We start from the raw sequence: 13,600 nt of genomic DNA, 5'->3' as shown, positions 1-13,600 counted from the left end.
TAAATTATTATGACTACATTACCCGTCTCACGTCATTAAACAACTTTTGCAAAATGACAGACACTGAGAGAAATCTTTTGAACTTTTAAGAGGCAGACTTGTATCTAACTGAAAAATTCCCAGATATGAGGAATATTTTCATTTACATTTATTCCTTGTTTATGTTTCATTTAGCTTCAGAGCAGGTCTATTTACTGTCAGATGGGTAAATTAATACACAGATGTGTGAATCAAAGAAGTATTTGTGGTTTGTGTCGTTGACCCTTTAACACCACAGCTTTAGCTCCAGAGTTGACATTCTTTGAACCACTGTAGCTCTTTTGCCGTTAAAGCAGCTTTGTGCCACTTTGCAATACTTAACGTACATTTCCCTGTAAGAATCTGCTACAATGCCGTTAATTGTGTAAACGGTGAAAGAGTTATATGGTAGTTCATAGAGCGTGTGGAAGCAGCAGCTTCATTAAACGGCAAAGCCTTGCTTGTGTTGTTGTCCTTGTCTAACTTTAGTTTAGTTGGGCACAATTTTAAAACTCTTTGTGTTGATGGAGTTCAAATAAACGAATAAAATAACAAAAATGATTTTTAACAACTTTTTTTTGGCTTTTTCTTTTTCTTTTCTGAATAATAGAACAGTAGTGCTGTAAGATCTTTAGTACACAATCTAAAAAAAATAACAGCCTGTATCATGCAAAATCAATTTATTTGAGCTTTTAAGTTTATTATAATCTTCATTCCTCACTATACACGACGCCAAAGCTGAATTTCAATAAATTCACGCATTTCTGAGTATTCCTCTAAAAAACTGCGCCCTGAGCACCAGCCCCTCCCAACCCAAAAAAACCAAGCCTGCGGGACACAGACACGCTGCCGAGGCCGACTCTAGATTGACGTCATGAAATGGGCGGCACCCACAAGGACCAAAACCTGGTGACCCTGAGATCAAGTCGTCTTAATTCCGGGTTGTAAAAGAGCTAAAAAAAAACTAAAACTAATATTTAAATTAAAACAATTGTTCTAATTAGATTTTGAAAAAAATCAAAAAGTACAAAGTGGTTTTGTGCTATTGATTAGTTTTGGCAAATTTAAACATATCTATTACACATTCGTCCTAATCGTTATTTGCCATTGGTCTGGGTATCTGACTCAGAAAGCAACATCCCAAACCACAAAATCTCTTCCAGCTCCTCTGAAAGGTGACCAAGGCATCCCCAGTCCAGTCAAGAGATATAATCGCTCCAGTTGTCATTGATCTGACACCTGGAGCTTTACACTAGGGTACTCAGTTACCCAATCCTAAATTAGACTCTAGTCACTCTTAAAAGGATCTTATTTTTTCTAATTGTATCCTTAATACAGACTGAGGTACATTTAAAAATAATGTCACCAACTGATTCAGACTCTCTCTTCAATACAACAGGTGGGAACAAAATCTCCACTATTGTAGACTGTGTGGCCTGTTGCTCCATCTTTACCTCATTTGTGAACGCCCAAATACTTCAACGCCTCCACCTGGGGGGATAACTCATTCTCTACCTGAAGGGGGAAGGAACTTTTTTTCCACAAATTATGGTTTTACAGCAAATCTAGCAGTAAAACCATCTGCAATTACATTGTTGGGGTTGTGAAACTTTTGGTTGTCTTTAAGGTGAGGGCAAAAACTTATTGTGAGGCTTCGTTCTATCATTATCTGGAACAGCCTCAGGGCCGCAGAGACTGTAAAAGGTTTTTAAGAAGAGGCTCAAGACCCAACTTTTGTAGTTTCGCTTTTAGTTGATTTTATCTGATTATTGATTCTGTTAGTTTTAATACATATCATTCTATGTATTTAATTTTATTTTGTGAATTTAATCTTAATCTGAATTGTATGTTTTTTTTCAATAAATCTTTTATAAATCTTATAAATCTTCTTTTAGAAGTTACTTTTATAAGCATTCATTGTGTGTTAGGTCATGTGTCTTATGTGTTAACAAAGGGCAGTGAGAAGGGTAAAGGGGGGGTCTGGTTTTATTGTAATATAGTGTTTTTTTCTGTTTTAAATGTTAAAGCGCTTTGAGTGGAGCAAGGCATGAGAAGTGTTTTTTCTTTTTATAAATAAAGTTTTAATTGATTTGAAACAGACTTTTTCATGACCAAGATCCAGTTTGCAAAAATCAGGAGCTCCGGTAAGTCTCTTTAGCAAATGTCTGCCTTTTTCTCCCCTTTTTGTGCAGTTTATTAAGTCCGATTATAAAACATTCTGGTTTATGAAAGACTGCATTCATAATTTACGATAGTTTTGCCAATTTAATACTATTAAAATAATAATTACAACATTAATAAAAATACCAATTTAATACCAATCTCCATATTGTTAATATTTCATTATTGGTTTCCTGTTTGTGATGGGTTTTTTTCTTCACCTCTTAGTGTTTTGAGATTTCCAGGGTTCTGAATTCATCAGGCCAATTCCCTCTCAGTCATTGCTCCTTTTGGGTCCTGTGATTCCGTTTTGTCACTTTAAATCTTTATTTATTTTGAATTGTTTTAATTTGTTGAGCTCATAACAGGCAATTTATTGTGAGATTATACAAGTACTTGTGAAAACTTAGACCACCAGAATTTTCTAAAGACAGTGACAGATTTATTCCAACATCTCTAAACTAATGTGGGTCAGTGACAGCTGGTAGTTACCTGTTCAACTAGATAATGCCTGTGATCACTTCCTTCCTGCACGCAAACAGGCCATTTTCTGAGGAGGTTTTACGCTACTGCCTTACAAAATGTCACAAACTCAGAGTCTCATCCCTGAAATGACACAGAGATGAGTTCTTTCCTTCGAGCTCAGATGAGGAATTTGCTGGATGACGGAGCATATCTGTCCTTTTTAAAGAGCGTTGTTGCATTTCATTAGGGATAAGATTCATCACTGCAAGCAAACAACGGAGCCGTGCAAATTGTGTTGAAGACATTCCTACGCCGTCCTCAGAGCTGTCTCTCATAAACGTGTGAGGACACACACACAAACACAAAGAGCGGTTGGTACACAAAAGGCACAAAGCCAACAAAAGCAAAGGCAGCTGAATCGGGAGACAAAGCGGTGCATCAAGGACAGTGATGCAATGCGATCGCTCATTATTGTACACTTCAAAATGATGCATTACTGGTAGGCTAAGAGTGGCAGCCAGGAGTTAAACAGCCATGTTTTTGTTATCCTTCTGAACAACAGAGAAAGGCCTTCAGAAGCCAGCAAGGCTGAACATGGAGGTCAGGATCTTGTTCATGTCAAAGCGTTGGGCCAAACGCCATTCAGGGGGCTCATTTTGGAAACGCTTTGGCTCTGACCTAAAATAAAACACACAAAAAACAGCTTTTTTGTGTGTATAAACCATTTTAACAGGTAGCAAACCCTGCCTTTAAGTGGGAGCAACACAGTGCGAGCATGTGAACCCTACCGGGGGAGGATCCGTCCCGTGATGGGATGTTGGCGATGTCTGACTGTAGCCCTGACCTTGCAGCAGAGGCTGTCAGGCCCTTGATTCATGGCTCCAACAGCTGGAGAGACAGGAACTCCAGTGTGGTGTTGGGCTTTAGCTAAGTGATGCTAAGAATGTGCACACGCGATGATGGACGTCTATGTGCAGACTGGCATTAACAATAAAAAAGGGAGAATTGTCCAAAAAAAAAAAAAAAAAAGCACAATAGGTTAGGCTGAAGCCAGCAGCTGCATGTGGGACACAACGGATCTATTCATGACAGATGTGAGCAAATCCAGACGCGCACACTTGGCACTTAGAGGACAGTGGCCCCGTTGTGGCACCTGCGATAAGAGGGATGCCATGCGAGCTCTGTGGGTTACAGCGTGGGAGAGCCAAAGGGAGATGTTACCACAAGCCACCGCACAGTCCTCTGTGTGTCCTCGTATTAAACACAATGATGGGCCTGTCTGCTTGCAGGCAGCACGCTGGCTTCAGTTAAGACAGTCCATGGACCTGGAGCTGTATGAAAGAATTATTATTCAAGAGACAGACTTCAATGAAGACTTTGATATAAGGAAAAATAAGAAGACAAAGAGATCTTAGAGAAAAAATATGAGAACAACAAGCCTTACTCATTTGTAAGCAGAGATGCTCAAGATCAATCTGCATTTGAAGCTCAAAATGTTATCCAGCTGCTGTGACTTTAAAATAAAAACATGAACTTGCTCATGTGCGGCTTGTTTCAGCTCCAGCCTAACTCTGTTGTGAAACTGCAGAGGATGGCTGTGAACTGCTGAGCAGGAAGTTCTGTCCTTGTTTGGCAGTTTGGGTTCTGTGCCTTGGCAGCTGCATGAACCGTTCGCTGGCCCAGTCGAGTCTCTCTGGGAGAGGTCAATGGTGGGGATGACTGCCAGGTGAAAGGTTGGCTCGGGTTTAATCAATGGCCGCCAGAGGAGGACAGACAATTGCGCAGGCAGGCGGGCAGGTAGACAGGCTGGCACTGAAACTATAGCAGGCTAAAAAAATACCACTCCTGGGTGGGATTCTCTGAGCTTCCTCTGTGGGGAAGAAACTCACTCATCAAGAGTGCGAAGGGGATTGATGTGACAGCTAATTTACAGAGATTTGCATGAGGACATGCACTAAAAAGGAAAGCTTTTAATATCTGTCCTCCTGCTCCATTCCAGCTGTTTTTTGACCTCTGCAAATAAAAACAGATAATGTAGGCAAATTCAAGAGATTAAAACTGGATATTGATCAAGAGTCTAAAGCCTTGTGTTTTCCCCTGTTAAGGCTTGTGCTTTGATGATTGATTCACAATGTCCCTTTCTCCAATCTCCTGCCTTACAATTGTTGTGCTGCTCTGCCCACAGTACGCTCAGATCATGTCACGCTACGCTCGGCACATTGACACAAACAAGCTGCCAATCAGATGCCAATCTCATCGGATACTGGTGTCACCCAGGCTTTTGGAAAAAGTCAAGGACAAATCTTTTCAATAGCATGGAACAACCTGACTTACAGCAGTAAAAGACAAACAGCTTGTCTGTCTTGCAGATTTCTCAACAAGACCCTTTTTAAGGTGAAAAAATACTAACATTAAAGCATCTACCCTACTGAAGCCCAACATGTAAGATAAGGTTTGGCTGGTTCTTACTCTTGTCCTTGAGGATGTTAAACATAGGGAGGATGTTTCTGTAGTATGGCACCAATGCTTCCCCCGCGCCGTCTGCAGACATCACCAGACGCTGCAGAACCTTCAGCATGGTGCACACGACTCGATGGTTCCTCGTGTTCAGGGCTTCTGAAAGATAAACAGTAAAGGTCAGAAATCAAGGCTCATAAAATATATATATATATATATCAGAAAGGTCAGCAGCAGGAAATTTTTGAGGTAACCTATAACTTAAAATGACAGCTTGCTTGACTGTGAAGTAAAAGGTAAAGTAAATGCAGAGCTTGTCTGGCACCTGTAGTTTTATAGTAGCTAAAAGAGGAGCTAGCAGACGCACTCACAAATACATCTAAACCTTAACCCTCCTCGTGCTCCCTTTTTCTTAAAAGCATTTCTTTTATAGCAGGGCTTTGATTTAGACAAGCTCGTCTGCAATCAGTGATTTCCAAAGCACCGAGGAAGCAGGAGTAAGTGAGAGCCAATCACTGGGCTATTTGGCCTACAGGCTGCACTTAACTTCATCTCCCACTGATAGAGAGAACAAAAGGGAGTAATGGTCGGAGAGATGGAGGGCCAGAGAGATCAAGAGAGATGAATCTGGACAAAGAGAAAGGATTAAAAAAAAAACATGAAATGTCCAAAACACAGGTGAAAACATGGTACAGCCCAACAGCAACAACTTTGTTTTTATTTCTTTTTTTTTTTTAAACACACAGGAGGTAAACCTTTGACGAAGCAGCATCATTCACCTTTTCGTGATTTTATTTCTATACTATGAGCTCCAAATGTTTTTCATGTGTTAGTAACCAGCTGTCATTTGGTCATTTTACTTTGGAAGCAGCAACATCTTTGTTTACAGTTTGCAAGTAAAAATTGTTTGACATGAATGCATAAAAACTACAATGTGGGGACAAATTTAGGCAACTGAAAAAGCTTTCTGGCACAATATGAAAAAAGTTTGTTAATATAGTTGGACTATATTTCATTTTAATTTGTGTTTTTTAAAGAATTGTTACGCACTTTGATTATTCAATTCCTATTTAATCTTGCAAAGCTGTAAAGGTTTTTTTTTTGTTTCTTTGTTTGTTTTCTTCTGAACTCTTAGAGCAAATTTTTGCAGTTTACTTCTTAAACTTGTTTCATGTTGCTTACTTTTTTCAGTTTTTATGTATTGTTTTCCCTTCTGTTTTGTTTAAACTTTGCTTTTAATAACTGTTGTTGATTTTTGTGGGACCTTTTTTTACGCCTGTTTACAGTCTTTCATGTAAGCCCTTCCTTCACACCCTGGTCATAATCCTAATTGGACTAAAGTAATTTAACAGTCACAGTATGCTTTTTTTCTTTTCATTTGTATCCATAATGACAAAACAAAAGTGTCAAGAAGTCTTTGTTTTTACATGAAAGTATTATATTAAAGCCTGTATAATGCCTGTTAACAGATTAAAAAAAGACTCTTCAGCTACGGCTTTGCAATTCTGCTAGAATTATACCTGCAGGCAGACAATTTACAGCGTTAATAAATTGCTACTGTTGCAGCTGAGGAGATTATTTTTTGTTGTAATGAATAAAGCCACCATTTAATGACTTGCTCTGGATTCACTCGGGCTATCAGAGTTTTACATTAAGTTTATAAATGCATTGTTAGCTAGCAGATCTGTATTAGACAGTGTAGATTGTCAGAAAAAGTGCATGAAAGATTTATGAGGTTTTTATTGCACTCAAACGTGGAACTAACACAAACATGTACTGTAGTACAATAAATATTTCCCTCTGTTTGCAAATGAATTGGTAAATGGCGTATACTTATATAGCGCCTTTCTTCCTACAAGGACAAAGCGCTTTACAGTCACAGACCCATTCACTCACACATTCACACACTGGTGGCGGCTCCGCTGCCAAACGCAGGCGCCATCCTACCACCAGAGGCAAGGTGGGGTTCAGTGTCTTGCCAAAGGACACTTCGACTCATGGGCGTGCAAGGCGGGAATCGTACCTGCAATCTTACGATCATGGGTCGACCTCCCTACCGCTGCACCACGGCCACCCTGACTCAAACATTTGTAAAGTAAAATAATTTATGGATTGAATGTATTAAAAGATCCAAATCCTTATATTTAAGGCTTGGCATTACCACAAAATATTCAAATAGAAAGTAAAATCAGTTTAGGAAGGTTTTCATGAAAAATATAGTAATTCTCAGATTTCTATTCCATTTTTTAAAATTATTTTTTCTAACTTCTGTTTTACACACAGAAAAAAGTAGAATTTTCATTGATAAAATGATGAATTCATGACACAGAAGCTCAAATACACATGAAATGCAGTGTCAGCCTCAGACATGAGCACTTGGAGGCTTGAACACGACAACAACAAATACAGCTTCGGTAAAACCATATAAGAGTCACAAAAACAAAACCAGATCGAAAGTTTGAAGGACTACTCAAAAAAGCTGAAGATTGCTGATACTTAATGACTGACTGATTCAGGAATGAAGGACACGTTAGTGGCAGGACTTTGTCTGCGTCAGCGACAATCATCCACGTGAGTCAGAGTGTGCACGGCAGAGGAGGCGATGCTGAACGAGCAAATGCATTGTGCCTGATGACATCTCTCCATCTCTGCCCGACTGTGTCCCCAGACAGAGAAATGCAGGGATATCTGCCATCACCCAGATAAGGCGGAATATGGAATGACAGAAATTTCAAACCTACATAACAAACAATGAAATTCTAATTACCATCCAACACAAACAATTTTCCCTGCTGTGACATTTGGACTGTGGGACTGTTCAATTATTCATTGGTGCTCCCCGCTTTGCTGAAAAAAAGGAAAAAGTAATAAGAGTGTGAGGGAAAAGGCAGCTGAGGGCCGGGTAGCACTAATACTGGTTTTAAAACATGCGTTGGGACAAATCTGAATAAAGCAATCATCTATTCATTTCTGACCTGTTTCATATTCAGTGAACAAAAAAACAAAACAACGGGGGACCTTGTACTATGTTTCCTGTGAAATGTCAGAGGGATTGTGACACTTCAAAGTTTAACAATAAATTGTTCTCGCTCGCTGTCTAAATACACGTCTCAGATCAGAGGATGTTCCCTGGCAGAGGCGTAACAGAGGATCTTCTTGTAATGAAAGTATCATTTTAGTTCAAAGCAGAACAAATGTTATTTCAATCATCAGAGGCTCAGTGCAGGCATGACTCCGAATCCTCATCCCTGTTTAAAGGAGGCTGAAAGCCCAGAGCAACACTACTTTAGTAACATTTCACCTTTTTTTTAAGTCCATGTTTGTACTGTAGCCAAAAGAAAATAAAAAAGAAAAACGAAATATTAGGACTTAAAAAAAACGATTTAAACATTTTAATTCAACTTTTCAATTCAGTTTATTTAAGTTTAAGCAGCAGAAAACCAAGTTGTCCCAAAGCGCTACACAAAAGCAAAAGGAATCATCTGGAGAAGCTAATTTAGGTAAGGGATAATGACCGACAAGGCATTATCAGAAATTAACGTATGACGCGGAAGCCTCAATCGTCTGACACAAAGCAAACAGAACTTCTTTTTAGGTGTGGTATATCACTGTGGTATATCACTTTTTAATCCACACTCTGTAGCCAATCCGAATAGTGTATACACCTGGACCATGGGATAATTACAACTGTACCTAAGTCTGGGTAAATACTGGGTTCTGATTGGCTGCATGGTGTCCATCAATATATAACGGTGGACATGTTAGAAAAAAATGTTCTGATCACATTGAGTGAATGTTCTTTATTATTTGCCCAAACACCAGTTGGTAACCAGAACAACAGAAACTTGGAACACAGGTGGACAGACGTTTATCCACAGTTTATCACAATAGCAGGACAGTAGAAAAGTGGCAAATGGCTCCATGATGGACCTACCAGGAACTCTATCAAATGTTACCATTAACACCAGTATTACCTTTCATTTTAAATAGTTTGTTGGCCGTCTGACTGTCTTGCTTAACTTTTTGCCTGATACAGAGTTTAAAAATAATTGCACTATTAATCATTGAAAGAAATTGTTTATTAATCCACATAATATAATCAGAGTTAATAGTGGATATTCTTTGTAAGAAAAGTGATCCAGGAAACTGCTACTCTGATTATTTAAAACTCACTTTTGCTTCATCATCTAAGACGTAAACTTTGCCTCTGAAATGATGCTTTATATAACTAAACATGGTGTTTAGCTAATAAAACTAACACTGGTTAGTTCCCATTCACCAGCTGTAGCAGAGCAAGGTCAATGTAAGCTTAGTAGCTGTTACCATGACAACACATCACAAATCAAGTAGTCAGCTTCTTGTGAAATGTGAATATAAAAAACAAAATTGATAGAATATTTGTTTGTCAGATGCTAGAATTTCTCAAGATATAATATATTAAATCTTTACCGATTCTTCTTAATCTTAAGAAATAATTTTTTTGAAAAAACTGTTTTTTAGATAAAACTTAGTTTCCCTTTGAGCAATAGTTAAACTTTGTGCACACAACAAGAGAATGGCTTGCAGCTTACTAAAGACAGGGCGTCAGAGTGTCTTCATTGTGCATTCTGATTGGGTGACCTGCAGTCATCATCAAAATTCACCAGGGCCCAACATGCCTCATTCGCTTTGCAGATAAGAGCCTGCCAGCCAAACTGAAGATGTATTAACACCACAGGAGAAAAATATATATCTTGCCATTTTTAAACCGAACAGCATTTTACTTTCTTCCTCATTCCACCATCCATTCTTCTTTCCTTTGCCACAGAAAAGTAATTAATCTGCAACAGTGACACGGACTAGCAGCTTTGCCTTGTGGATGGTGAAACAGGACAGATTTTTAATAAACTAAAAAGTTAATAAGGAGCAGGCCATTTAAAATTCCATTATCAGGCAGAAGTGTGTGTGTGTGTTTTTTATGAGGGGCTTAACCGTCACCTTTAGTCTGGCCACTCTAATGCAAATGACCAATGATGTTGAAAGTACTAAAATAAAGTCCTGTTTGGGAAAGGCATTTTCTGTGAAGTTTGAAGTTTTGTAGAACTTGAAAGAGGAAAAACATTTAAGTACCAATACCTGATGTGGACAAACACATTTGGAGATCTTAGTTCAGCTGCAGGGTTTTTAATAACAGTACATTGACTTCAATGCAACCTTTTGCAGCATTCAATGAGGGATTTATTTTAGTCAGATTTCCAAACTGATACCAACATGTCTGTATAGACGTTTCATTCTTTACATGAGATGTAAAATAAAACAGTGTCTTTCTAAACATTTTTATGATGCTGAATGTATGTAGAGTATTGTCAAAGGGTTATTTATTTTAGTACAGGTTACCTGTGTCAGATGCTGTTGTTTCTGCATCAGTTAAACGTTTACTACCAAACTGGAATGTTTCATTTGTCAAACCACTTCTCATTGCTTTGAATGCATTAGTACAGTTTAGTACAGGTATACTTCATACCAAACCATCAGAATTATACTATGGGAATGAAAGGCTTTAGACATTCGTTGGTGCCACTAGTGAAATTTCAAAGACATTTGCACTGAAAGGTTTGGTTTGCAACAGAGTCCATTTCCTCAAATAGTCTGCTTTATTTGGAAAAGGGTGAAAGGTCATCAGGGCTCTGATGCAGATTAAACAAACAGACTGTGGTTCACTTGGGAACAAAAGCCTTGGATCCCATGTAAATTCCCTCTGCTGCGCTTTATTTGAGTATGAATGTCGGCAGACGAGCAAAAGAGAAAAGAAAAAAGGGTGTCAGTGCTATGCATCATAAAAAGCACTAAAAAGCCTGTGGCATGAGTCTGAAAAATCACAAAAAGTCTGTATATCTGATTGATAAACACTGAACAGTTCGGAGGTATAGATTCTTATAAATACCCGGTTGCCGGACCATCTGTTTTCTTATTTGTGCTTTTTATTTTTATTTTGGTCAGATCTTGCCTACTTCCTAGAAGAAATCACAATTTAGAGACAGACAACAGCTTTGACGAGGGGGAACTGGCTTGGGACAGGATAGCGCCCAGACATCAATAGCCAGAAGTGGAAATTTGACAAGATTTCAGAATTGTAACACCTTTTATTAAAGCTTTGTCATTTGAATAAACGGTTTAGTGTGCAAGAAAAATGTAACAATTCTATCCCCTTTCAAAATTGCTTTTAACAAGTGTTCGGATTTGTAAAACTGTCAATCCAGAGCTTTAGCTCCAGCGTTTACCTTCCTATCATAACTTTTCAACCTTCAACGCGATTAACGTGAATCAGCTTATTCTGTTGCAGAGAAAAGCCGGTATGCAACACTTCCTATTAGTGATGCGTCTCATATCCGTGAAAAGCTGCTTCTCTCTGCAAATTAGCTGATTCATGTCGATCGCGTAAGTTATGGTATGTCAAAGAGCATAGTAGTTTACACAGAGAAATCTGTGGTGTTAAAGGTTTAAAGCTTAAAACAGGTAAAACCAACATCGCCAAACTGTCATCAGTTAAATGAGTCTGCTTCAACAAAAAAAAAAAAAAAAATCAGGACTTCCGGTTCAGGCTAATGATGCACTGTACAGACTTTTACAGCACTCTAAATTTATGTATCAAATGTCTTTTTTATGATCTTAGAGCCATTTTAAGCCAATGCTAACTTAAAAGCAACTATTATTTATTTCCAATCATTTATTTTTAAGGAAACATTGGTAAAGGCTCTACGCTCAATAAAACAACCAAACTTAACACCCAAGGATCACATTTTAGACTTTCGTAACGCAATATTCAAACTAATATCAATTACCGTTTAATTCCGGACTATAGAGCGCACCTGATTCATCTTCCTCCTGTGCATTGAAACCATAGAAGTCTTCCTCAGTGATTGGAATAGCGTCAGATATTCTTCGCCCCACCCTCTCAGTCTCTACTTTGTTGTCAGTGTCACTCTGAGGCAAATTCTCTCCTGAGCTTGCGCTGTCCTCTCCGTCACGCAGTAGACCAGCTTTTCCAAACCCGTTGGTGATGGTGGATTGTTTCACACTGCTTTTAACGATTGCTTTTAACTTGAAACCTGTGTCATCTCCATTTCTTCTTGCATTTTCTATGATGAGCGTCTGTTTGTGCTATTCATTCACAAAGCAGGAATTTGCATTAAACCTGTGTCTTCCTATTCCCCCGGTCTCACTCTTACCCTTTCTGCTCGAGCGCCTCTAGCGGCCGTTAGAAAAAATGCATAAAAAAAGTAAATAAATGCATAAATTAGCCGCATCATAGAATAAACCGCAGGGTTAAGTAATCCGGAAACTACAGTAGATTATTTCTTAAAACGGATTGCTTAAGAACAAAATCAATCTTTTTGACAATTTAATTAACTGCAAAAAAGCAGCTTTGAGCTTTAATTTTGTTTTTTTTACAAAATTATCACTTGTTTGTGTAGTTGGAAACAATGTGAGGGACGGACTTCAGATACACTAAACTGTTCTGTATCACTCAGTGCCAGGGTTAGATGTTTTGACTGTGTCTCCACACCACTGCCTTGTTGGCTGTCACACCCCTCTACCTCCACAAATATCCCAGTAACCCATGCACACACACTCTCCCTTCACACACACTCTCCCTTCACACACACTTGCGTACCAGTGGCCAACTGTCCATGACATGAACACTACTGCAGGCACGCTGGGCGCCACTTAAAAGCTCACACTTTGAAACTGACACTCCACTTTGCAGTGGCGCCAAACAAAAGACGGTTTGCACAGCTTGGCGCACGCACGTGCACGTGTGTTGAGAATTTCCAACAAAAGCCTGACTTTGGATTCCTGCAACCTCTCTGTACTTAGATCCTCGGCACATGGAACCATTATCGCCTTCACGTCTCTAAACTGTGATTTCTATTTTTGAAGTCCCCTCTCCTCGCCCTCAGATTTGACCTTTCTGCCTACCTCTGCCTGCCAACTTGTGTGTGCGTCTGTGAGTGAAGACATGTCATAGCGGAAACGTGAAGAAGCACAGCCTGACGACATGGTTAAGTGTAGCATGTCACGGCATTTATGGCAGGTTACCAGCCATGCTTTTAGAGACGGCCTGTGTGGGCAAAAGCACAAACAAGGACGCTCCCTCTATAGGTCTAAAATAATATTAGGAACTGTTCATCTGTAAAACTAAATTAGGACATCCATCCACAATAGGGAAAGAACTTAAAGCACATTATATTTAAAAAAAAAAGCCAAATGAATAGTTATTTAAAGTTTTAATGTATTAATATGATTTTATATCTTATTCTGTCGTCTATTCAAACTTTAAAAGATGTTATCTAAGATACTCTAAATATGGTATTTCTGGAGTAGAAATACAATTTGTTTGTGGAATGGAAATACCTATGAATTGAAACCCTAAATTGTACTTTAAGGATGGTAGAATATGAAGGGTGAAGGCTGCCTAGGCCTTTGTCACATGTACTCGTGTGGGACGGTTGACCCAGGT

The 13,600-nt window shown here is 38.8% G+C and overlaps 1 protein-coding gene across 2 annotated transcripts in view; it reads right to left on the bottom strand.

Moving 5' to 3' along the window:
- pacrg (PARK2 co-regulated) overlaps window positions 1-13,600 on the bottom strand; it is a 165,069-nt gene that overhangs the window by 70,760 nt on the left and 80,709 nt on the right. For both annotated transcript variants that reach the window (XM_078940477.1, XM_004082184.4), the window contains exon 4: window positions 5,113-5,259. In XM_078940477.1, coding sequence (XP_078796603.1) covers window positions 5,113-5,259 — 147 coding nt within the window. The remainder of the gene's footprint in view (window positions 1-5,112; window positions 5,260-13,600) is intronic.

The sequence above is a fragment of the Oryzias latipes genome, chromosome 22, assembly GCF_053564925.1.
Source record: "Oryzias latipes strain Hd-rR chromosome 22, Olatipes_Hd-rR_3.1".
Taxonomy (NCBI): Eukaryota; Metazoa; Chordata; class Actinopteri; order Beloniformes; family Adrianichthyidae; genus Oryzias; species Oryzias latipes.
Note: the sequence above shows the minus strand (reverse complement) of the source record. Positions and strands in the feature narration are given on the sequence as shown.